This window comes from Ixodes scapularis, unplaced genomic scaffold (assembly GCF_016920785.2).
Source record: "Ixodes scapularis isolate PalLabHiFi unplaced genomic scaffold, ASM1692078v2 PGA_scaffold6__148_contigs__length_123643588, whole genome shotgun sequence".
Taxonomy (NCBI): domain Eukaryota; kingdom Metazoa; phylum Arthropoda; class Arachnida; order Ixodida; family Ixodidae; genus Ixodes; species Ixodes scapularis.
In genome coordinates, this window is record NW_024609881.1 from 116,502,258 (window position 1) to 116,526,260 (window position 24,003).

At 47.7% G+C, this 24,003-nt stretch overlaps 1 protein-coding gene across 1 annotated transcript; it reads right to left on the minus strand.

Annotated features, from left to right (window-relative positions):
* Window positions 1–580: 580 nt before the first annotated feature.
* On the minus strand, window positions 581–23,576 carry LOC115311128. The gene is made up of 6 exons (XM_042286066.1): window positions 23,424–23,576; window positions 21,236–21,251; window positions 20,185–20,235; window positions 18,970–19,102; window positions 2,363–2,747; window positions 581–805 (listed from the first exon to the last, which is right to left on the minus strand). The coding sequence occupies exons 1-6, from the start codon at window positions 23,574–23,576 to the stop codon at window positions 581–583; spliced, it is 963 nt and encodes a 320-aa protein (XP_042142000.1).
* Window positions 23,577–24,003: the final 427 nt, after the last annotated feature.

Below are 24,003 nucleotides of genomic sequence, written 5' to 3' on the forward strand. Positions count from 1 at the left end.
TCAATCAGACTGCAGCATTTGCTGATAAGAACGTCAATGAGCGCGATCGTGACACCCTACGCCCTGTGTTATTTTAAGTTATCAGCGACTAAACCACTTTGTATTTGTTCTTAGTCATTTATTTTTTGGAACTCCTAAAGTCTGCATGGTGTTGTGTCCAATGTTCTGCGTTCAGTAGACGGAATATTACGTGTGTATAGACCTTCGCAAAAATCGCCTTCCGCGCGCCGCCATCTTTGTCTTCTGGGCCGTGAAACGCCTTCTGAGCATGCGCTGTTCCTCTGCTGTGCGGTATATCAGACGCTGGGCATGCGTCTGAATGCTGAATCACTGAGCGTTCACAGCTCAGTGACTCAGCATTTTTCGCCCGGGCGATAAGCGATAGAAAGGTCTTATAGAACTTTCCATCGCTTATCACCACGTGCGGTAAGTAGAGAGGCAAAGGCGGACTATGGCTTTCGGTCTACCCACTAATCATTCGAACCAGAGCTCGGTGGTTCTGGCGGCCCCTCTTGTCTCCTGCTCTCCCTCACTCTCTACACTATATAAACTTGAGACTCGAATGAAGGAATTACGCACTTTATTTAAAATGCCGTTTTTCTCGGGTAACCGTATGGCTGCTTTTGGCTTTTATACCGTGGAAAGTACCCGTAGCGCGCAACAAAATTCTGTCATGGGCTATCTTGTGCACGTCGGGATGTCGTAGAACTCCGACAGGAAAGTCGCTCCAGTATTTTCGGTTGCCTTTTTCGAAGTATCCGGCGAAGTACCCCTTTAGTTCCATCGTGGCGTGCCACGGAACGTCCTGCAATTGGTGTGAGAAATGTCTTGTTCAGAAACAAATGTAGCCGAACGGTCAAATTGTGACGATGTACAAATCGCACCGCATACAAAACCACCCAGAGCTGCTCATAACAAAGCATAACGAATGACTCAGGGCGTAAAATGTACGCACGAATAATTCGGCGCTCCCCGGGTTCACCAAAATGATCAACTTTTTTATTTAGATTAATTTATTTTACATTGACAATATACAGCATAATGATTTTTTGCAAATTTATTACCTACTGCTACTTTTACGCATTGTTTGTAATAATCCATCCCCTCGCCAAATTGTGGAAATTATTCAAAATGACGTGAAGCTTTAAAAAAAAATATAACACGCCCTTTTTATGAACTAAACAACATCCCCGTGGGAGCTGTTTCACCATATAAGTATCGCTCTGCACGTGTATTCCCTCGCGTTTTCTGGAAGCTTTTTGTCGATTATATTGTAAATAACAAATCGCATGTTTCACTATGTTTAAAAAATATTCATCTTGATCTATGCTCATTAAAAGTTATTACTTTTAGAACCATATAACTAAATTTTAGATTAAGAGTATAACGCTTTCGTTTGGGATCCTGGACAAGAACAATTTATCTCACGATTAGAAGCCGTACAAAGGCTGCCTATCTAGTTCCTTACTTTGAACCTTTCATCAACACGTAAAAAAAATATTCCGTCTGTGATTGTTTCAGAACATATAGCATAACAATTGAATTCTTAAAGAAAGGCTACTAACAACACCGTCTTACGTATTAGCCAACATCGGTCACCGTCATAAAGTTTGCATCTAGTACCAATTTTATGACGGTGGTATGACGACATAAGTAATGTTTATAAGTAAAAATCGCCGAAATTCCCGACAACGAGCATTTCTAACTAACTTATTAGCCTCTTCTTTTTTTTTTTTTTTTGTCAAGAGTTATAACAGTTGTATTTATTTTAATGTTTAATGTATTGCTTTTTTCAGGTTTTACTTATGTAACCTATTTCCGTTTTAATGCGCTAAACCCCGAGTGCAACAAATTAAATTTAAAAAAAAATTAACTGTCTTGCGTTTTCGACAAACAAATTATGAACATGAGGCATGCGGTTTAAAGAAGCTCGTTTTAAGGAACGCCGTTTCAGCGACCCCAGTTTATAGAATCGCACCATAGACAACCTCAGTTTAGAGAAAATGGCGATGAACCTCCTGTTAGCGGAATTGACCGCGGTTAAGATTTTTGTAATCAGCAGCCCCAGATTGTCACCGCGAAGCGGTGAGATCGGAGGGAGGGGGGGTTGGGGGGGGGGGGGGGGGGTAACACGCGGTTGATACATGCGTAAAAAGAAGTTGGGGAGCCTTTTTTAAGAAGCGTCCCCTTTTTGATAAACGCCATTTCCCTAAATTGAGCCTCCGCTTTCTCTAAACATAGCTTCAATAAAACATGTTTCGATAAAATGGCGTTCGATCAACCGGTGTAAACGCCTTATGACCAATATGGTCCCAAAGCATGATGCCGCTTTTTCCCGAAGAAAAGCGCTCCTGACACTCACCACCACTTCTTCGGTAATGATCATCTGAACAAGTACAGTCGACTCCGCCGGTACGTTGACTTGCTGTTTGATGCTGTACGTAGTTTCTGTGGTCTTAGTTTCTGTGGTCCCCCATAAAGTGGAGAACTTAACTGAGACTTCGGTTTGGGCCCCGATTACTTCCTGTATCCCGGCGCTCCAACTTCCCGTCAGTCCAGTGTCTATTCCTCGATCCACCGTGTACGTGTAGGTATTGTGATGCTTGATTTGCTTGTCAATGGTCGCGGTTTCGTTGCGATCTGGCTGCCCGTTGTGGAACAGTTGGGTGTAGGCAACCAAGGGTTTCGTCGAAACTATCCGTGCTTCTTCTAAGGTCACTTCGGACATCTGTTCTCGAACGACAGGGCTGCGTGAGAAAAACAAAACGAGTTTTCTTCAATAATGTTTCATATTTTTCTTCTGAGTCTGCCACCTGATGAACCATAATATGGGATTACCTTTCCGGGTGGATAATCATTGGAATGCTCACATACTACGTGTTTAAAGGGGTGCTCCAGCAAAATTGTGAAGTTCGCTAATTTGCCTCAAACATGGTCCAACACATCACTAGACATGGCTGCAGGTCAAAATATTTCTTTTTTACACAGATATTGATTTTTTATTTATTCGTCACAGTTTTGTTTTGATCTGAAAAGTATTTAAGTCCTGTGGTTACCCGTTACAAAGGGGAAGCCGAAAAAATCCGATCCAATCCATCCAAGCTAATGCTGTGGTTCGGGCTGTACGAATTGTTTCTGAAGGGTTACTAGAAGCTTGCGTGAAATAAACGCTGGGGAAGCTCACTCAAGCAGAACTAAAAAATGCGTGATAAGCTATGCTTGAATACCTGCTTGGCCTGCAGGTTTCACTACATGTTACGTTACCCAACTGAAAAAGGCGAGAAATATTGAATCTTGGTTTTGGCATCGCCTTACCTGCCTTTTTCTCAATGGCTATTTTGATTTTAGAGATAATAATAAGCATGACTGCCAGGAAGAGTAAAGCGCTGATATTTTAAAACAGAATTTGGGCAGCTAAAAAAGAAACCGCCGGCGTTTTCTTTATAGTCCTCGATTTGCCTGAAAATTTGTTGAACCCACTAACAAACATCGATGAAATAGTGACCCAAATATTGCTTCTATGAATTGTTTGCCGACGTTAGTTTACAATCTTGTTCCGTGGGAGGCAGGGATTCTTTCTGGACTGTAGACGTTGTTTTCAACTGATTACAAGCAGTTTTAGGGTGTCAAATGAGTGCTTTCGAAGCTTGCTCCAGCACCCACGCGGCAGCGCGAAGCAAATGCTCGGCATAGTCGATTTCTAGACCACCCGCTCAACCTGCAAGCCTGCCTGCCCCTGACGTCACGGCACTGAAAAGCGCGATAATACTTAAATGTTGGTTTAGGCATCATTTTTAACTTTCCGATTTCACAATAACTATTTTGAGTTTCGTGATACTAAATAGCATACCGGAAAGGGTCAAAGCAGGTGATTTGAAAATTATAGTTAGTTGGGGTAGCTACAAACGAAAATCGCAAGAGTGACTAACACTAAAAGTGACTAACACTTCGGTTGGACGTTCCAATTCACCTTAATTTACTGTTCAGATAGAATTTTCAGGTGGGCCGAATTTTTAATGCAGCCTATTTTTCAATTTTAGGGAAAATCTCTCGGTGGTTCAGCATTCTGGAGCGGCTGAGGTATAACAAAGACTTCGGCTGCTCAATTGACCAGAACCTAAACAATTGATTGGTTGCGATGTTCACATTTTGGTTTAGATACTATATGCCTAGTGCCGCTAAATAAGCTACGCTTCAGAATAACGACACTTGTCATTATTGTGACTTAAAATCATAGTTGCTAGTTATTTGAAGCTTTATCTGAAATCGCAGGAACCTTTTTTTCGTCCTCCACAAATGTTTAAACAGCTCGCGACAGAGCAAAGCAATATTACATGAGCTTCCAACACCGAATCTAATGCTGATGAAGTCGCACTTTTATTCATGAAGATCGGCAGTTGCGTCTGCTCTGCACAAGCACCAAAATGGCGGCACCCACAACAATGTCGGTGAACAGTGTGGCGATACTCTAAGCGCAGCTCATTTAGTGGCTCCATGTATGCGTACATTCCTTTCGCAACACAATTCAGGACAAATGTTCAAAGCGAATAGTTAGAAAGTTACTTATGTTGGGGCAAATAAAACAAATATTCCTAAAAAAAAAATGTAAGCACTTTGTGGGTACAGCATATTGCCGCGCGCGCAGCTGCCCAAGTAGGCAGCGCGCCCGTGGCTGAACAGTTATCGTCCTTGACTTTTACGAAAAGGGCTCGAGGTTCAATGCCTAAAGCGGGCGCTTCTTTTTTTTTTTATTTCTGTAAATGTCGCGTTCTGGTGAAATCGAGAACGTTGTTGTTCATTCTTGGTAAGATGTTCTACGCAAACAACCATCTACGCCGATTGTTCCAGAAGCCCACGCGGTTCAAGCGCGTGCTCCCAGCTCCAAAGCGCCGGCAACTGGTTGATCTCCTCGCTGAAAACAGTGACTGTTTCGCCATGTCGTCGGAAGTTCACCAAACACCAGTGGCGAAACATCAAATTGTTACCGACGACGACGTGCACCCAGTCCAGCAGTCACCGTACCGTGTCTCTTTAAAAGAAAGGGAAGTCATCCAAGAACAGGTTTAGGAAATGCTCGACGATGATATGATCCAGCCGTCATCAAGCAATCCACGGGCTTCACATGTTGTGCTCGTAAAGAAGAAGGACGGAACTCTGAGAGTTTGTGTGAACTATCGTCGACTCAATGCTGTGACAAAGAAAGCCGTCTATCCGCTCCCCCGCATAGAGGATACTGTCTAGACCGTCAGCGCCACACCAAACACTTTTCGTCGATGGACTTGAAGAATGGTTGCTGGCAGATCAAGGTTGACAAACGGGACCGGGAGAAAATTGCCTTCGTCACGCCCGGCGCACTTTACGAATTTAAAATTATGCCCTTTGGGACTACGTACAGCGCCGGCGATTTTCCAGTGTGTCATTGACACGCTGGCTTAAAAGGGCTGAGCTGTCTCGTCTACCTCAACGACGTTGTGGTGTTCGCGAGCAACTTCGACGAGGACTTAGGACGACTCCGTGCCGTACTTCAAGCCATCAAGGCCGCTGGACTAACTCTCAAGCCAACAAAATCTCGGTTCGCTTATGGTGAGCTCAAGTCCCTAGGCCACGTCGTGAGCAGCGAGGGTGTTTGCCTTGACCCCGGGAAGACGCGCGCCGTGGTCGCATCTTCCCCGCCGTCGAACAAAAAGGGCGTAATGAGATTTCCAGGGCTCTGCGCCTACTACGGGCGCTTCGTTCGAGATCTGCGAAGTTTTTTGCGGCACTGACATACCTTACAAAAGACACCGTAAAGTTTCAGTGGACAGAGGAGCACCAGCGGGTGTTCAAAGAGCTTAGACGAATACTTCAAACACCTTCGTCCTTGGCCATTTCGTCCAGCAAGCACAAACAGAAATGCACACGGACGCAAATAATACGGGGCTTGGCGCGGTGCTGGTCCAAATACAGAAGGGAACAAAGCGGGTAATCCTCTATGCAAGCCGGACAATGTCCAAGGCGGAGGGTAATTACTCTATGTCGGTAAAAAAATTCCTCGCCGTCGTCTAGGCCATCACGAAGTTTCGCCCGTATTTATACGGAAGTCCGTTCCGAGTGGACACGAATAACCACTCGCTCTGCTGGCTCGCGAATCTGAAGGACCCCTCAGGACACCTTGATCGGTGGAGTTTACGACTGCAAGACTTTGACATGACCGTGCTGCACAAGTACGGCCAGAAGCACAGTGACGCCGACTCTCTGTCAAGGGCCCCCGCCGAAGCGAACCCGCCTGCACCGATGACAATGACGACGAGTGTTTTCTCGACAAAGTGAATGTCAGCGACGTGGTAGCACTTTAACGAGGTCCTCCCGAACTGCGAGCACTCATTGAGCATCTAGAGGGACGAGGGACTACAGTTCCCCGGGTCATCTTACGAGCCCTGCAAATCTTCACCATTCGACAAGGTGTGCTGTTCAAAGAGAATTTCGGCGACAGCAAAACAGCATGGTTGTTGGTGCTGCTAGCGCGAAGAGGTCTTTTAAGGATACCATGACGATTCGACGACTGGGCACCTTGGTTATACCAGGACACTTGCCAGGATTCTTGAGAACTATTACAGGCTCAGACTTCCGATGAATACATAACTACACGAGGTCCTGCCACGAATGCCAACGAAGGAAGAAACCGCCGACGAAGCCTGCAGGGCTCTTGCACCCAATTGCGCCGCCGACCACGCCATTCCAGCAGATCGGAATGGATTCACTTGGCCGTTTTCCGCCCTCAACGTCGAGAAACGGCTGGATAATCGTCGCCACAGATTATCTTACACGGTACGCCGAAACGAAAGCTCTTCCTTCAGGGACTGCTGTGGAAGTCTCCAAGATTTTAATCGAGTCCGTCGTCCTTCGGCACGGCGCTCCCAAAGTTCTGATTAGAGATCTCTTGACATCGTTCATGGCACAGCTGATGCAAGATATCCTTCGTCCCAGCCACACCGACCACCGGCGAACCACAGGGTACCATCCTCAAACTAATGGGCTGACAGAACGCCTAAAAAAGACCATCGCCGACATGGTGTCGATGTACGTCGACGTGGAACACAAGATGTGGGACGAGGTCCTGCAGTAAGTCACGTTCACCTACAACACAGTGGCCCAAGAGATCACTGGTGTTACATCATTCCAGCTGGTGCATGGTCGCAAGGTGACTGCGATGCTTGACGCCATACTACCTCACGAGCCAGCTGGCGACGACACCCAGGTGGTTGCGCAACGAGCAGACGTCCGACAGTTCGCCCGAGTCCTCATCCAAGACCAGCAACGTGTCGACGCTGGCCGCTACAACCTTCGTCGTCTGGACGTTCACTTCCAGCCAGGAGGCAGGGTGTGGGTGGGGACACCGATACGACGTCGTGGCCTCAACGATAAGCTCTTAAAGCAATACTTTGGTTCCACACAAGTTCCTTCGACGCCTGGGCAATCTCAACTACGAAGTCGTGCTCGACGGAACACACGCATCATCGCGACGCCGACCGCGACCCGAGGCGGTTCATGTCGTTTGGCTCAAGCGATTGTATGCTCGATAGGACTGTGGTCTTGTCCGAAATGACTCTTTACTTTACCGTTATTTATATATGCTGTGTTTTCTTTTGTGTTGCATCGTGGCTACGCAGTTTTTAAATGGTGGAGTAATGAAGCGCGCGCAGCTGGTCATGGAGGCAGCTCGCCTATGACTTACGGTTATCGTCCTTGACTCATGCGCAAAGGGCTCGAGATTCGATGCCTGGAGCGGGCGCGGCTTTTTGCTATTTCTTTGAATGTCGTGTTTTGGTAAATTCGAGATCATAGTTGTTTGTTGTCGTCGGAGTGCTCTACGCGCTGAACCTTCTAAGCCGATTGCTCCAGAAGCTCACGCATGTACATAAGGACTCCGCGTGCAGAGCCACACGAAGTCTCGCCCCAGCGTTCGATCCTGCTGTTTCGCCCACATCGACGCCTGCGACACTAGTTGATTTTCTCCCCCTTAGGGAAGTGTTCTCTATTTTCGACTTTTATATTTCCTTCGTTCATCAAAACGACAAGACGTAAGTTTTGATGATTATGCAATTAATACGAAGGTACAAGCGAGCTGGACCAGAATGTTTTATTGCTATTAGAGCTTTCTTCTTGTTCACCGGAGTTTTCAACCGATATAACTCGAAAAGGCTCACATCTCGACAAAAGATTTATCTCGCCATCCGTGTTGCCCTGTAGTTCGTCTGACTTTAGCATGGGCTATTGTTAGCCGCACATGCGAAAGGCGCAAGTTAGTTGCTTTGAATGAAACCTGGACGGCTGCATGAGCGCTCGTGCAGCGAGTGGTCCAGTCGAGACAAGGCTAGCCGCTCGCGCTTGCCCAGTTTTCCCAGTTAGTCCATGCTATTGTAAGACGATGTTTATGAAAAAAAGTTTCGACCTCAAAGTAAACATTCTTGAACACCTTTGTCGCACATATATTATATGTGCTGGGCCTAAGTTCTTGAGCCCTTGCCCCGAACAAAGGCGGAGGAGTTTCAAATGGCATTAAGGACTCGTCCCCGATCACGCCTCACAGGCTCCGGCTCCGGACAGAGCCGAACAATTTTTGGTTTACGTTAGTGTCCGATTCCCCCTGATATTTAATGGGCCCTAGCCTCAAACAAAGGTGGCGGAGTTTGAAGTGGCATTAAGGACCCGTTCCCGCACATGTCCTACGGGCGTCGGCTCCGTAAAGAGCCTGACAATTTTCGGTTTACAGTAGGGTCCGATCCCCCTTGACGTTCTATGGGCCCCGGCCCCGAACAAGAGCGCCTATGTCATGCGACATTTGTCGTCCCCGCTCGCGTCTTAGGAGCCCCGGGTTCGAACAACGTGGTGCATTCTTGAACAGCCACGAGGGCCACTCAATAAGCCCAATTATACACCTTTACTCTTCATGTTTCATGACAAGTTGACAACGGAGATCAGTGCTGTTGTAATCGTTTCCGAGCTAAAATATAAATTTCTCGGGCCTCGTCAGATGTCAACAGCCGAGATCGCGGAGCTCCGGCGAACGGTGCGGGCATCGCTACTTCGGTAGCGGCACTCACCACCCGCCTCCCTCCCACAGCCGCGGAGGAGGTAGAGTTCGGTGACGGTGAGCGCGGTGCCACGGCTGACCTGGAGCCCTTGGGGCCCGCTGAGGAGCTTCGCTCCTGGTTGGACAGACCAACGGAGGGCCGACCTCGGGAGGTGGACAGGGCCGTTCTGGACTGCCTCCAGAAGCACTGGAGCTCCGAAGAATGCGCGGAAGGTGCAGAGCGGCCCTGACGAGCTTCCCGCGACCACGGCTCCTCTTCTGCATGGTGCTGGAGCTGAATCCGGAGATGAAGGCCCTGGCGAGAGAGAGGATCCGCCGCCCAAAGGGAAGCGCGGAAGGGTCCAGAAATATCAGGGCGCGTGTCCAGGCACTGAGGGAGGGCCAGAACTCTGTGTCGGCTGCTATGCGGCCACTTGTAAGCCTCCTAAAAGCGGCCTGTCGGAAAGGCGATTGACAGGTGGACAGTGGCGAACCACCTGGGGGCAGCTATCGCACATCTGGGGCGGCTCTTTGCGTCGCTCACTCGCGAGCGCCGGAAGGGGGTGATCGCGCGAGTCGCCCCAGACCTGTGCCAGATAGTGGCCCAAGATGTTTGGTTGTGCGGCTCCCCCTTGTTGTTCGAGTGGGGCTTCCTTGGGCAGCTCAGGACGAGGAACAAGCCAATAAAGGTGCTCCGGGAAGCCCGCCAACCGCCCCATCCCGCCACAGAGCCGGCGCTCAAGAAACCCCGCAGCTCGGCTGCCTTGGAGACCAGCGCCCAGTGCCGGAGTGGGGCCAGCAGCCCTTTCACAGGGGAACCCCTTCCCGAGGCTACACGAGGGGGCCTATTCCTCAAACATGAACATCGAGGGAAGCGTAAACCCGCACCTCTTGGCACTACTACCCGCGGGGCGACTGGCGTATTGCTGCGAAGGGTGGAAGTTACTCATCCGCACTGCATAGGTCCTTCAGACTATACAGGGGTATAAGCTGGAGTTTAGACAGGTGCTAGCAAAACAAGGGTTTCACAACGTGCTGAACTGAGTACAGTTAAATCAGTACTGAGTGGCAGCGTCCAAGTTGGTCGAACAAGGAGCAGTCTCTCGAATACTGCCATCCGACGTGAAGTTCCTTTCTCCCTTCTTTGTAGTTTCAAAGAAGGACAACAAGGTGGGCCCGATCGTAGGTTTCAGACATCTAAACGTGTCAAAGGAACACAACCACTTCAAGATGGAAGGGTGGCATTCGTTGAGGGATCTTATCCAGCAGGTCGACTTCATGAAGCGTACCAACCTGAAGGACGCGTACCTGTCGGACCCAATCTGCCACTAGGAGTGACCCTGGCCCGGCTTTCGGGAGGACGACAAAGTCTATCATTGGAACGTGCTACCATTCTGCCTTAGATTTGTGCCGAGCTTTCACAAAACGTGTGAAACCAGTCGCAACCTATCTCCGGTCCAAGGGACTTCGCACTGTCATGTTTTTGGACAACATCATCGTGATGAACCCATCGCTCTCCCTGCTGGCAAACCAGGGACGTCTAATTGTGAACCTCCAACAAAATCTGGGTTTTACCGTAAGCACCGAGAAATAGGTGCTAACACTAACCCAGGACTTGGTGTTTCTGGAATTATCAATAACTGACGCTCGAGCTCCCGAGAGAGAAACTCCCAAACCTGCTGGATCACCTACAGCGGAGGCTGGAGCAACCGGGGATCAGAGCCAGCCAGGTCGCACACATGGCGGTACGACTGAACGCATGATTAATGATGCTGCCGGAGGGTTCCTTTTATGTCAGGTACCTTCACAGAGATTTGAGACAAGCCCTACAATGAAGCACGATACAATGAAGCACGATCCCTGGACAATGCTGTCCAGGGACACGCGGCAGGACCTAGCGTGGTGTATCCGAGCACTGAGCAAGACCCCAAAGGGCCAGCTCAAGACATCCACAGTAGTGCAGACAATACAGTCGTACAGCTCTTTGAAGGTATAAAGAGCGTGCTCGAAGGGGTGGAGAATTGGACATCACTGGACACCGCTCCAATCTACTTGGCATTTCAATGCCCTGGAGCTAATGGCAGCCTTCCTGGCCCTTCAGGCGCTGGCAAAGAATGTGTCCCTGGGCTCCACCCTCCTCGAGCTAAACAACACAGCGGCAGTAACTGCCATCAACAGGAGGGGCCGCCCCTGCTCTCCCCAACTCACCATAATAGCCTGCGAGCTGTGGTCGTAGTGCTGGGCGAGAGGAAAATCAGGCAGGGCGTAACACATTCCCGGGTACATGAACACGGGTGCAGATCAAGCAACCGGGTAGGTGATGAATGCGAGTAGTTAAAAATTTGCCAGCTCATATTCAGCAGGGTCAACCATTCTGTTGAGCTCCATTTTCACAGACTTTTTCACAGACTTCTCAAACCAGCAGGTGAAGCGCTACAGCAGGGTCGACCATCTGTTGAGCCCCATTTTCACGGACTTTTTCGCAGACTTCTCAAACCAGCAGGTGAAGCGCTACTACAGCTGGAAGCCGGACCCTCTGGCGGCAGCAGTGGACGCTCTCAGTCAGGGCCTATTTGCCTTCCCACCGTTGATCCTCGTGAGCAGATGCACGTCCAAGTTACAAACCTCCAACAGTCCGCTTATTCTAGTAGCTCTGGTCTGGCCATCTAAGCCTCGCTACCGCACCACTCATACAAGGAACCACGTCTTCTACCCCGTGCTAACCCCCCCCCCCCCCCCCCCCCCCAGCCTCTTTAAGGAGGGTCTGGCATATCGCACTATTGGATGTAACCGCTCTGGTTTGTCTCAAATCTTGCAGAACTATGACGGTGGCCCTCTAGGGCAGTGGTTCTCAAATGGAGGTCCGCGGACCCTTTGGGTTCCGCGAAGGTATCTTAGGGGTCTGCGAAGCCCTGCCTCGCCAGTCAAGCCCGGCAATAAAAGTTGTCTTTTATCCGATTGAGAAGAAGCGTTCCAATTTTCGGGTGAGTTTTCTCGTGTTTATGACAATAAGAGAAGTCTGCTTCACGCCAGCCCTCAGTAATATTCACCTTTTCCTCACCACGAACGGGGTCCTCCATCATCTCCGCCGATCAACAAGGGGTCGGCGAATCATCAATGGTTGAGAACCACCCAGCAGTGGTGCGTCTGTTGCAGGGAGTGTTTACCTGTGACCATTTGCGGTCACGGGTCGGGCGTGGCCCGACATTGGAGAAACGCGTTTCCGGTCACTTGTCGGACGTCGGCCGTCACGCGACTCCCGCTGTCGTTTAGACTTATTCCTCCGTCCTTTTTGACTGGATTGGTGGCGCCATCTATCAGCACATTTCTTTAACACTGCATTGTTTCTATAGATTTTTTTTTTTTTTTTTCCATGGAGGGCAGAAGCGCTCGTGAGCGGCGGAGTCTCGGGTCGCTTCTAATTTTTCTGGCTGGAAAAAGCATGGCAGCGTTTCCGCCACGCTCCTTTTATGAGAACTCATCGCGTGATTTTGTGGAGAGTGATTACGATTTTAGCGAAGAGGACAATTATGGGCCTCCATCAGACGACGATGAAACATCCCCTGCTGACTGCAGTGACAGTAGCTACGAAGAAGTGAGTGTACAAATCAACAACAGTAGACCCTCTTCTCCACGTGCGCCGGCGTTGTCCTCGTGAGCTGCCTACACAGACGGTCTCTCAGACTTCCCTGGTGTGGCGTTCACCGTTACCGACCCTGGACCACAGGTTGGATCTTCAAATCTCGGCTCAGAACTTGAGTTTTTCCAGTTATTTTTTACGGATGAACTGATCGGAGAAATCGTGCAAGAAACAAACCGGCACGCCCACGAGAAAATTTCATTCATTGATTCGCTCGCTGAGCAATCCATATGGAAAAGTTGGGAAGGTGTTTCTGTAGAAGAATTCAAGGATTTCCTTGGTGTCCTCATGAACATGGTTTTCAATCCCAAGCCGGACATCAAGGAGTATTTCAGCCGAGAAAGTTTGAAGAAGACGTCATTTTTTTCCGTCCTGTTCACTGGCACAAGATTTCTGCAGATATTTTGGATGCTGCACGTATCTCCAGCTCCGCAAGGTCCCTCAATTAAAACTTGTTGTTGGCCTAGTTGGTTCATGATGCAGTCTAGAAGCTTTTCCCCACACAAGGGATCTCACAGCAGCCGACACGACGTGGCAAAGTGAGGAACATTATAAACTACATCGACACAAAATTCCGTAAGCCTTTCAAGCACGGACCGAAGATTTGTGTCGATGTTTTAAAGTTGGCTTCTAAGGCAAAGTCTCGTTCAAATGCTACAACCCGCAAAAACCAACGAAGTGGGGCTTCCGTGTTTATGTACTCGCCAACTGTAGAACAGGCTACGTGTCAGCATTCGAGCCCTACTACGGTAGCACAACAGCAGAGGCCAGACCTCCCTTTCACGTGTCGGGTCGTCCTGCACCTCCTCGACAAAGTGCAATGCACTTTACTCGGAAGTGGGTACCACCTCTATACGGACAGGTTTTATGCGTCCCCTCAACCTGCTAAGGAGTTGCTCTCTCAGGACGTATTGCTCACTGGCACTGTCATGATTAACAGGAAGCATAGGCCCCAGCAGCTAAAGAAGACGATAAAGTCAAAAGGTGGCTCATACATGACACTGGCTTGGCAAGATAAGCACCAAGTTACCATGCTGAGCTCAGCACACAATCCCTCGATGAAGCCTGTGACAAGAACACAAGCACACGGCCAAGCTGCGACACTGGACAAGCCATAGCCATTTGTGGCTATACAGAGAACATGGGAGCTGTTGATCGAGCCGACCACTACTGCGCGAGTTACGCGTTCTGCCGCAAGTTCCTCAAGTGGTGGAGGAAGCTCTTCTTCTGCATCTTTGAGGTTGCCAACGTCAATAGCTCCCTGCTAATGCAGATGCAACAGGTTGCTCAGGCACTGAAGGGGCAAAGGTACCTCCGGTACCGCCGTAAGCTGATCGAACAGCTGGTTGGGGACCTGCGAGTGCGACCCCAAAAAAGAGGACGGGCATCACAATCTGACACTGAGGAGAGATTAGATGGAAGGCAGCACTTCGTATACAAGCTACAAGAACGTACCAGCAAAGACTGCGCAGTGTGCAGCGATCGAAAGACGAAACGAGGCAGGAGAGGAAGAGTTTTCTACTGCAAGACTTGCACAAAAAGCTCCGGTCTCCGGAGAATGTTTCGAAATATATCACACGCTGCCAAAGTATTGCTAGAGAGCACGGGAACGCAAAAGCACTGCCAAAAATAAATATTTCTTGTTACCTCTGTATGCTGCGGTATTTTTGCTTTCTTCTGGCTTATGGACAATAAGCAAGGTGAAAAGATCAAAAAGGCATTACCAGGTTTGATGTATGCTGATGACAGTGCTAATGGACAATGGCAACATACAGCTTCAGTCCTTAAAGGGAAACTGAACCGGTTCTGTATTTGAGTAAAACACCCAAACCGTCTTCATTTGACCTCCCGGATCACGAATTTCAAGATTATATTTCAATTTGGTGCACGGAGGCTGCATAAATTAATTTTTGAAGTACCGCTGAAGCTCCTCCTTCCCGGGGCGTAACGTCATATCAAGAGTTTTCGAAATCTCTACTCTCGCGCATCTTCAGCGCCTGTCAGAGTCAGCGCCTCTCAAGACAGCAAGAGTGCACGCGCACACTTACCATTTTCGAAACGGTCAGAAAGAGAGTCATGACAGGTGTCAGTCCTCGGAATATACCTGGCAAGCTTGCCATTGCATGCGCTTCCCACACGAGCGACACGCGCTTGGCGGGCCAAACATCCTCGTATGACGTCACGACTGCTCGGAGGTATTTCGTGTTTTCCCGAGTTTAGTTACACCTTCGGGGAAAGGGAACGTGATATTCATATTCACGAGATGAAAATACGCCAGAGTTCACCTCTATCTTGTTTTAGAACGCAGCTCTGAAGCGCCCGTTTCCGGCTTGAGCGGCGTCGCCGTCGGCGTAACCGCGCATTGCATTATGGGAAATGTTCCATAATGCAACGAGCGGGTCTCACTCGTGACCCGCGCGTCGTATTATAAAACGTTTCCAATAATGACGTCACACGTGACGTCACGTGTGACATCACGAGGGTACCGCGTTTTAAATCATGGAACGTTTTCCATAATGACGTCACGCGTGACGTCACGAGGGTCACGTGACGTCACGACAGTCACGAAGGTTGTAAGTGACGTCACGACAGTCACGAAGGTTGTAAGTGACGTCACGAATGTTACTCGTCAAGGTCACGACGAAGGTCACGACCTTCACAGTGAAGGTCACGAGGGTAACGAGTGACGTCACAAGGGGGAGGGGAGGAGGAGGAGAGGATGAGAAAGGAGGAAAGGGTACAGAGGGGGAGGAGGGGCTTATCCTCCTCTCCGTACCCTCCTTTCCTGCTCCTCAAGAGCTGCGCTCTAATTGGGCGTTACAGGGAGTTGTAAACGTCTTTAATTTTGTTAAAAGAGTTCCAGCTTCCCCTTAATGCATATTTGTGGCGCAGAAGGGTCACACTTTTGGGCTTAGAGTTCAGTAGTGACATATCACCGGTCATGGTGTTCAATAATGAGGGAATTGCAGAGCTAACAATTTAAGGATTAGCACCCCGAAGTTGTCAAACACAATCATCCTGAGGCGACACAGCAAAAAAAAAAAAAAAAAAAAAAAACAGAGAGATTCACGAAGCATTCATCATCAAAACAAGAAGGGCTGATATCTGTATCAGCGAGCCGTCAGTGGCCTTATCAGATAAAGAACTTCTATATTTAGAAAAAGAAGGGGAACGCTGGCAGTGACAAGGTTTATTTTGAGGTATTTAAGCATGTGTGTTTTCTAATAAACTTTCTGTTGCGAGTGCGCCCCGTGTTGTCGTCCACTTCACCTGTCCCCGTTCCTTTGACGCTCATTTCCAGTCATAAACCAACGAGCCCAGCTAAACATTTTGTTGCAAGGATGAGAGGTTGAGCGAGTCGATAGATACAAGTATCTAGGAGTATGGATTAACGAGGGAATAGAATACCTCTATCAACATGCAAAATGTGTAACTCGAAAGGGCAACAGAAATACAGCTGTAATGAAAAATAGAGCACTGTGGAACTATAACAGGTATCAGGTGGTGAAGGAGATCTGGAAAGGAGTTATGGTTCCGAGCCTGACTTTTGCAAACGCAGTTTTGTGCCTAAAACTGGACGTCCAGGCAAGGCAAGAAATAAAGCGACAAGGAGCAGGTAGATCGACTCTTAGAGCACATGGTAAAACACCGGACAAAGTCGTACTGGACGATATGGGATGGTCCTCATTCGAGGGCGGGGAAGCTATCAGTAAGATTGAATTTGAGGATAGGCTAAGAGACATAGATGCAGAACGATGGGCACGAAGAGTTTTTAGCTATTTACACATGAGAAGCGTTGATACGAAATAAAGAAAGCGGACTAGAAAACTTAGATATAAATATATGGGCAACAGCAGGGAGGCGGATGAGAAAATAAAGGTTAAGAAGAGAGTTAAACAAACTGAGAAAGAAATATGGAAAGCAGGCGCGCAGACTAAATCGGCCTTGTAAATTTACAGATCGTTTAAAAAGGACACTGCTAAGCAGCCGATCTTCGAGATTTCAAGGGGGAGCTCCCTGTTGTTCAAGGCGAGGACGGGAGTGTTGCGGACTAAGCCATATAGAGCTAGATATCAGGAAGTAGATACGGTGTGTGGAACTTATGGAGAAGAAGAGGAGATGACTGTGCACTTGATACATTACTGTAAGGGGCTTCACCCTGTAGTAGGTGAGGAGGTAACTAATTGAATAAGCGCACTGGGATTCATGATAGCGAGAGAAAAAAAGACATGGGGAAGGTGCATGGAGATAACCAAGAATATGTTATCTGACTGGTGTCATAGGTCGAGGGATGGATGAGTATTTTCCTATTCTCTTCCGGGCGATCCGTTGGGCGGAAGGTGCGGGCACCCGGTTGCATAGAGGCGCCTCCGTCGTACGGATCGTATATAAATTTAAGAATGAATATCTACATATATAACACTATGTTAAATAAATTGTTTTTAAAAAATGTAACACTAGATAGGTGGCGCAAACCGCCGCCCGATTCAAATGGTTCAGCCTCATGCATCCATTCATGCGGTCGAGAGTTTGTATTACATGAAGTTTTGATCGGGGTCACGTGGCTTATGGATCCCCTCTGCAATAGGAGGTGAGAGGATGTGACGAAAGCGTCAATGGACTGCAAACGTCTGTCTTTCTTCCTCGCCACGGGAAAACACAATGGACCTTTTCCAAATACCGACGGCACCAGGCGGTGGCTGCACGAACTAAAAATCGAGGAAGTGACCTACCTGCGCTACCATCGATAATGGGAGCTACGTTACCAGTTGCTTCGCTCTCTGAGCAGCGTCGCGTGCCCAACGCAACGAGGTAGGCCTAGCGCGACTTTAAGGAAGGAAATCCGTAGCGTCCACCCAAACGTCGTGTTTTTCTTTCCGTCCACTTTCTTTTTTTGTGTAACACAATTATATATATGCTGCAATTACGTGTTCTACTCGTCGATTTACAGCCTCATTCCGAATTTCCTCGATTTTTTCGTGCCGACTTCCACCGCTTGGCATCGGGCGCTCGCGCGTGCGCAGAACGCTTCTCGGAAAAGGTCCATTGCTACCGATCGGCAAAGGAGGCGTCCGTCGTTAAGTAGCAAACGTTCCCCATGGTTAGAGATGAACCCTCTTTTCAATCTAGGCTTTCCAGGCTGCGGCGACCGGCGGCGACTTGACCGATCATCCCCGTACAACGATGGATGCCAACCGGGCCATTACGGCACGTAGAAACACCAAATGCAACCGAGCTTTGGGAAAGAAACGTTGAATACCAAAGCAAGCGAGTCAAATCATAAAAAAATAGTAATTTGTAGATTCGCGTCGCGCTAAAGAAATCATTAAAAAATTTTAAAAAATCTTCCGGGAGATTGTCAGCGCTGATCCGACTCGGCGACCCCTACGGTAAAACTCGACGCGTACCTTCGGCGCCTGGGGGCGGTAGGTGCCAATCGCCGATGCCTTTCTGTTCACGAAGTGGCTTAACATATTTCAGGACTTGTACGTTTTAATTCGTTCTCCGGTATATGGGCCAGGCGGCTCGAGTAGATAGTCGTTAAGATGCGCCCACGATACCCTTTGGCAGATTTGTCCCTTATTTGAGAAACAATTCATCAAGGTTCTCATCCGAAGGATAAGGAAGGCGTGTCGATCTAGCATAAGTACATTTCTGGAGGTGCCGTGGTTGATCCTCAGCGGTGAGACTTTTAAATTATGCGATACTCACTGAACGTCCTCAAAAACAAGCACAAACAATAGCCAACCGGAAGCAACATATAATGCCCCCCCCCCCCCCCCCCGGAAGTTCGCCCATGTTTGTTTTTGTTTACTGTTAACACCCTGTATGCGAGCAGAACCTGAGAAAGAGGTGAAGAGAGCACGCGGGGACGTCGGAACGACGAACCCTGATTGAAACGCGTTCGAATGCGAACACCAATTGCCGAACGCCCGCGTTCCGCGTTCTGACGCGTTCCACGAGTGCCGTGGAGGCAAAGGACAGCTTTCGGTCTACCCACTAATCCTTCCATTCAGAGCTCGGCATTCTGACCTCCACTGTGGTCTCCTCCTCTCCCTCACTTTCTGCCCGTATAGTCCTTGAGAGCTCAAGGAACGCAGGACGTGGCAACTCCTGGCATCTCATTGTCACTCCGCAGCGAATGAGACTGCAACATCGGCCAATAAAAATGTCAATGGACGAATGACGATGCAACAGGCGTGAACGTCATAAGCCACGCTTTGCGTTTCTTAAACTCTCACTGAATAGACGAGCAATGAAGTAATGGGAGCAGTACTGGTTATTCTTTTTCGGGCGGTGCGGGTTTTTTCCAAAGATATCCAGATCCCATAGGTTGGCGCCTTCTTCCTTCGCAACACGATACAAGAAATCCAGCACCACATCCTGTAGATTGAATTGTAGGTTTTTTCCTGCAATAAGAGTTTTGTTGAAACGATAGTAAATAAAATTAAATGCACGACGTAAAAATACACGAAACGAAACAACCAGTGTCCCGTGTTTCGGAACCGGAAGGACGGGAACAAAAAGGACGTTCACAACACCGTCCCGGTGTGCGCGTCCTTTTTGGTTTATTTTTCTCCGGTTTATTACGTTGCCTAGTACTCACCAGCTCACCTGCGCCCTCCGACTACTTTCAGACGTTGCATAGTCTCTGGCAGCTTCATTAGGCATTGACCTATTACGATCGCGTTATGCGCTTGGTACTTCGGTGATCTTAGTGGCTATCTTATTGACATCGGAGCGATAACATGGTGACTGAGACTCGCAACGCCCACACTAGGTAGGAGGAGTTTTCGTGTCTGCTTCAGAACGTAGCATTCTTTGCATCAGTGTTCACTTGAAAAAGAACATTAGTATTTCTCTTTGCGTTTGAAAGCAAACAACGGAGAAACTTCGAATTAGCTCTGGCCTTTCGACGAGTGTTATAGACTTTCAATGGATTATAATTGAGGCGTATGTCCACGAAAGACTTTTGGAAGCCTGGAGCCGCATTACCGGCTAAAATGTATACACTTATATTAAAGAATCAAAGTTGAAATCGTTTCATCTAAAATTCAAACTTCTCTAATACCTGACTGAGCTAGGGTGCCTTCATGTGCGCTTCGCATAGAGTGATGCCAACTGCCTGTTTCCCTTTCCCACACCCTCTCCCACCGCCATTTTGTTCCCCTCATTGTTTCCCCGTGCGCCGGAAAGTGGCCTTTGTGTCCATCGGTCCACCCATCCAAGGGGGAAAATGCTAATCCTCTCTCCGTGGGTTCCACAGCGCTGCTCCGAACTTGTGAGATAAGGTGCTTGTTTCCGGGAGGGTTATAAGCCCCACGGATTATCGCCGAGAACCAAAATGGCTGCTGGTTTGTCGGCGAGTGGTATTACAAAGGGTGGCATCACCCTAGCAAAGCGCACATGAAGGCTCCCTAGACTGAGCTTTTTTTTTTTTTTTTACGTTAACAAATATTTGGTGTCTTTATTTCCAAGAAATGAAACTTACCTTCAATGGGTTTATCGTCCGTTCCCGTGGGAAAATGTGCGTGCCCTTGGCCTGTGTGGAAAAGAAACATTAACACTAGTGCTGTCATTTATTATTTTTCGGTGTTCCTTGGCGCGATATTTTCCAATATTAAAAGGAACCCAAAACGACTGCGCAAACAAGTGCTGAATCATATATTTTATTCAATTCCGTTTGTTGATTCGATCTTAATATTAGAATTACCGAAGCACTATATTGATCATAGCTGTTAAGCTTTTACTTGACAGATTCGCAACATTTTCTTGGTAAGGTTTTTTTTTTCGCACATTAAATTGCTTATATGTTAAAATTCGCTTTTATATAATTACATGATATATACCGCGTGTTTCTTTTTTATTCTTGCAGATTTGTATTTAAAAAAGCCGTTAAAGCTACACTTATGCGGTTTGTGCGAGTGAGTTAGACATTATGTGGGTGGCTAATCTTTGCGATAAGTAGTCTAATGAATTAATATTTACTCATTAACTTTCGTGATGAGTGAAAATAGACATATGGTTAAAATTAGAAACTTGCTGAGCGTCGTCCAAAACTCCTAAATCAGTAATTTTTAGAAAGACTTCGAGCGCGTGTGAAGCGCAGTAGTGCGCTGAAGTTAACACTCGTGGAGGAGGTATATATATATATATCGTCTTAGGTAATAGAAACATAAAATAACAGGGCATCTAAAATACTTCTAACAATATCACTCGAGATAAACTTTTGTAGACCGTTTGCGAAATGGGCTATAAAAGCGTGATAGATGTACGAGACAGATTATACCTACGGCGCACGTTTCCGCGATTGATCTGGTTCGGCAAAGTTTCAAGATACACAAAATGGGGCGGCACATAGGACCGAACAGGGTACCGTCCGATCACTCTTATTTTTAATAATTTAATTTTCTCCTTCGTGTCTCTCATCTTGCTCGCTTAGAGCATTACGGTTGTATTCCCACGCACTCACTCTTTTCTATTAAAAGAATTTACTTCTGGGCACCTGTTATTTATACGGCAAGATGTCTGGACCCACTTACCCTTCACAAATAGAATCTGGAATGCGGAACCAAAAGAAAATAAATAAAGAAAACAATGAGGTCCAAGAACGATCACATAACCATAAATGCAAACCAAAGTCTCAAATTCGTAAGACGAACACTGCACATGATCAGTCGGTAGAAACCGGGACATCGAGGGGAAGGGGGGGGGGGGGCGGTTGGTCCAAAAGAAAGTAAAAGGCAAGCTCTCCTACTAGTCAGTTCGCTGTAGACATGAAAAGTTTTTCTTAAGTTCTTTGTTTAGTTGAATACACAAGCACCTTTCGTCATTTTTAAACAAAGCCGAAAATAGTTCCCCGCCGAACAAGGGTCTGTTCGAACCATAGAGTTATTATAATGTACGCTAGAGGTTCAAGTGGCGCTAGTGTGCTGACGCAAATTGAAGCAGACAGCAACCAGTCGAAAATTGACTTCCGGTAATGCATTTCTATGAAAAAAAGTGAGTGCATTTTCTCCCTGCGCCCGATCATAAGAGCAAATATCCCAAATAATTCGTATGTACTAGGTAGTTTGGAACATTTCTCAGTCAGGCCGACGAAAGAAGTGGTCAGTTACGGCGTTTTTCTCTCGAATTCATCGCACTAAAAGCGGTGCTAAAACGGCTTCGTACGTGTATTTATGTGCACTGTCGGACACTGTTAGCGCGAACGCGACGTCGGCGATTTCCAGCATGGGGGACATACATGCCAAACGAACGAAGGACATCTGGAAAATCAAGAGCGGCGGCAAGAACTACGCAGCAACACCGGATCAGTAACTCGCAGTGCATGAACGATCAAAATAAATTGAAGGCCACGTAATCTATTTCGATTTTAAATAAGTGAGTACCGCTTTATTCTTTCTGTCCTGAGCGAAGCTGCGTGTTCTACGTTCAAAACATCACCCGCGCTAGACATCTTTGAGAACAAGTGCGCGATAAAAGCTGCCCGGCAGAGAAAACAATACGAAGAGACACCTTTCATATCCCACGGACTTTATTCTCTACGTTTTGAAGGTTTTTATCCGCTCATGCAGGACGGGACCATTTTCGTATGGTGACAGGACTGACATATTATCAATATACAAGCGTCATCGGAATGCTGGCGAGCTTTGAACACACTTTATATTCGTTTCGATTGTAATTTTGCTTTGAATCGTCGCTTGTTTTTACACACCTGCTGCGGAACACATGTTTGGGACTGAAATGTAGCGAAGTTAAACATCGCTCACCGATGAAGAAAAGTGCGCTAACTAAAGCAATTACACTTTTAGAATGCTAATCAAGGTACATACTATTCGGTACAACCCAAATAACCAAAGTGTTTAGTGTTGTTTTCCGGCGAAGAGACAAAATGCACGCGCGTTTTCCCATAGGAATGCACAGGAGCACCGCAAATGTAGACCGGTTGCTGTCTGCTTCAATTTGCGTCACGGAAGTCGCATAGACACTAGCGCCAGTTGAACCTCTAACGTACATTATAATAACTCTATGGTTCGAACAGAACGTATTGAGAGATGGAACCACATAAATTATAAATATACAGGGTGTTTCACAAAAGGTGGACAAAATCGATATTGCGAAAATTTCGCGTCGTAACAAAAAAAGGCTTGTGTCGTTTTGGTCCTGGGCCGGGGGCCTATTTAGGAAAATTATTAAAGTCCGGAATAATTCGATTGTTAAGTATTTTTTGCGTAATTAACTTTTTAAATATTCTGTTTCAGTGCATGGTTTCAATTACAAAAAAAAAATGCTCAGCATCCTCAAAAAACAATAAACCAACAAATTGCAGAACGATAGCAGACCCGCGCAGCATTTTACGGCTTTCTGAAAAACCACACATTTTTTTTTAATTCGACGGGTTTTTAAGTTTCGGTTTGCTATCGGAGCTCATCTCGGCCCCGACGACACCGCGCCCCGTGGAGAAATAGTGCAACCAACCTCTGCTGCGCTGTCATCGCGTGACGCAGCAGAGGCTCGTTGGAGCTTCAGCTGCTCGTGTAGTTGACGCAGGCTGGCGAAACGTCTTGCTGGACGGACACAAGGAGGATTCAGTAATGGTAGGCCAGTCCCTGCTCACTGGCAGGTCGGTTGCACCGTGCTGCAGCGCTTCGGAGTAGGTAGGTATATTCTCGGTCTGTCGTGCAGGGCCAGGGGCGTCAGCAGAAGGGCATTTTTCAACAAGCTCACTCTTTCGTGCCAGTTGAACTCGCAGATATTCGTTGTCACGTCTAAGGAACCGTACTTCCTCAGAAAGTCCGTCGATTTTGCGGCAGAGCACCAGCAGCGTCTCGCGAACACCGCACCCCTGTGATAGCACTTTTTCCCGTGGACCGCCGGCATTCCGGCGTTTTGCCCACAGAGCACACCTGAATGTGCTAACACCTTTTTTTCTACGAGCAGGTCAAAATCGGAATCTGAAACGTTGACGCATTTCATGAGGAAGCTTTTGTCGCACCCGTGCCCGAGCAAACGATAAACCGCGTCCGAGATAACGGAGCATCACAGCTGCCGCGCACGGCTTTACCCAGACCCATTCGAGGCGAGAATGGGTGCTGGGAAAGTGGCCCGAAGTCCCCATATGGGGAGCTTCGGGATATTTTCTCAGGATCCGGTAGCTTTAGTGTGAAGGACCCGTTAGAGCGTCACGGAACGCGAAATGCCGAGAAACCGATACTCAAAACATTTGACGTTTCCAAGATGACCGCGCGCACAGTGTTACCAGATTTTCAAGCAGCTTTTAGAATGCCACTTCTTGAGATATTAGATG

Bases quoted from the DNA above. Each gene is read 5' to 3' on its own strand.
- LOC115311128 (XM_042286066.1), bottom strand. From the start codon at position 23,576: ATGCCGGCGGTCCACGGGAAAAAGTGCTATCACAGGGGTGCGGTGTTC. The intron at 2,748-18,969 runs GTACTGCTCCCA...TTTCTCACGCAG, and splicing joins CGCCCGAAAAAGAATAACCA to CCCTGTCGTTCGAGAACAGA. The intron at 806-2,362 runs GTGAGTGTCAGG...CACCAATTGCAG, and splicing joins TCATTACCGAAGAAGTGGTG to GACGTTCCGTGGCACGCCAC.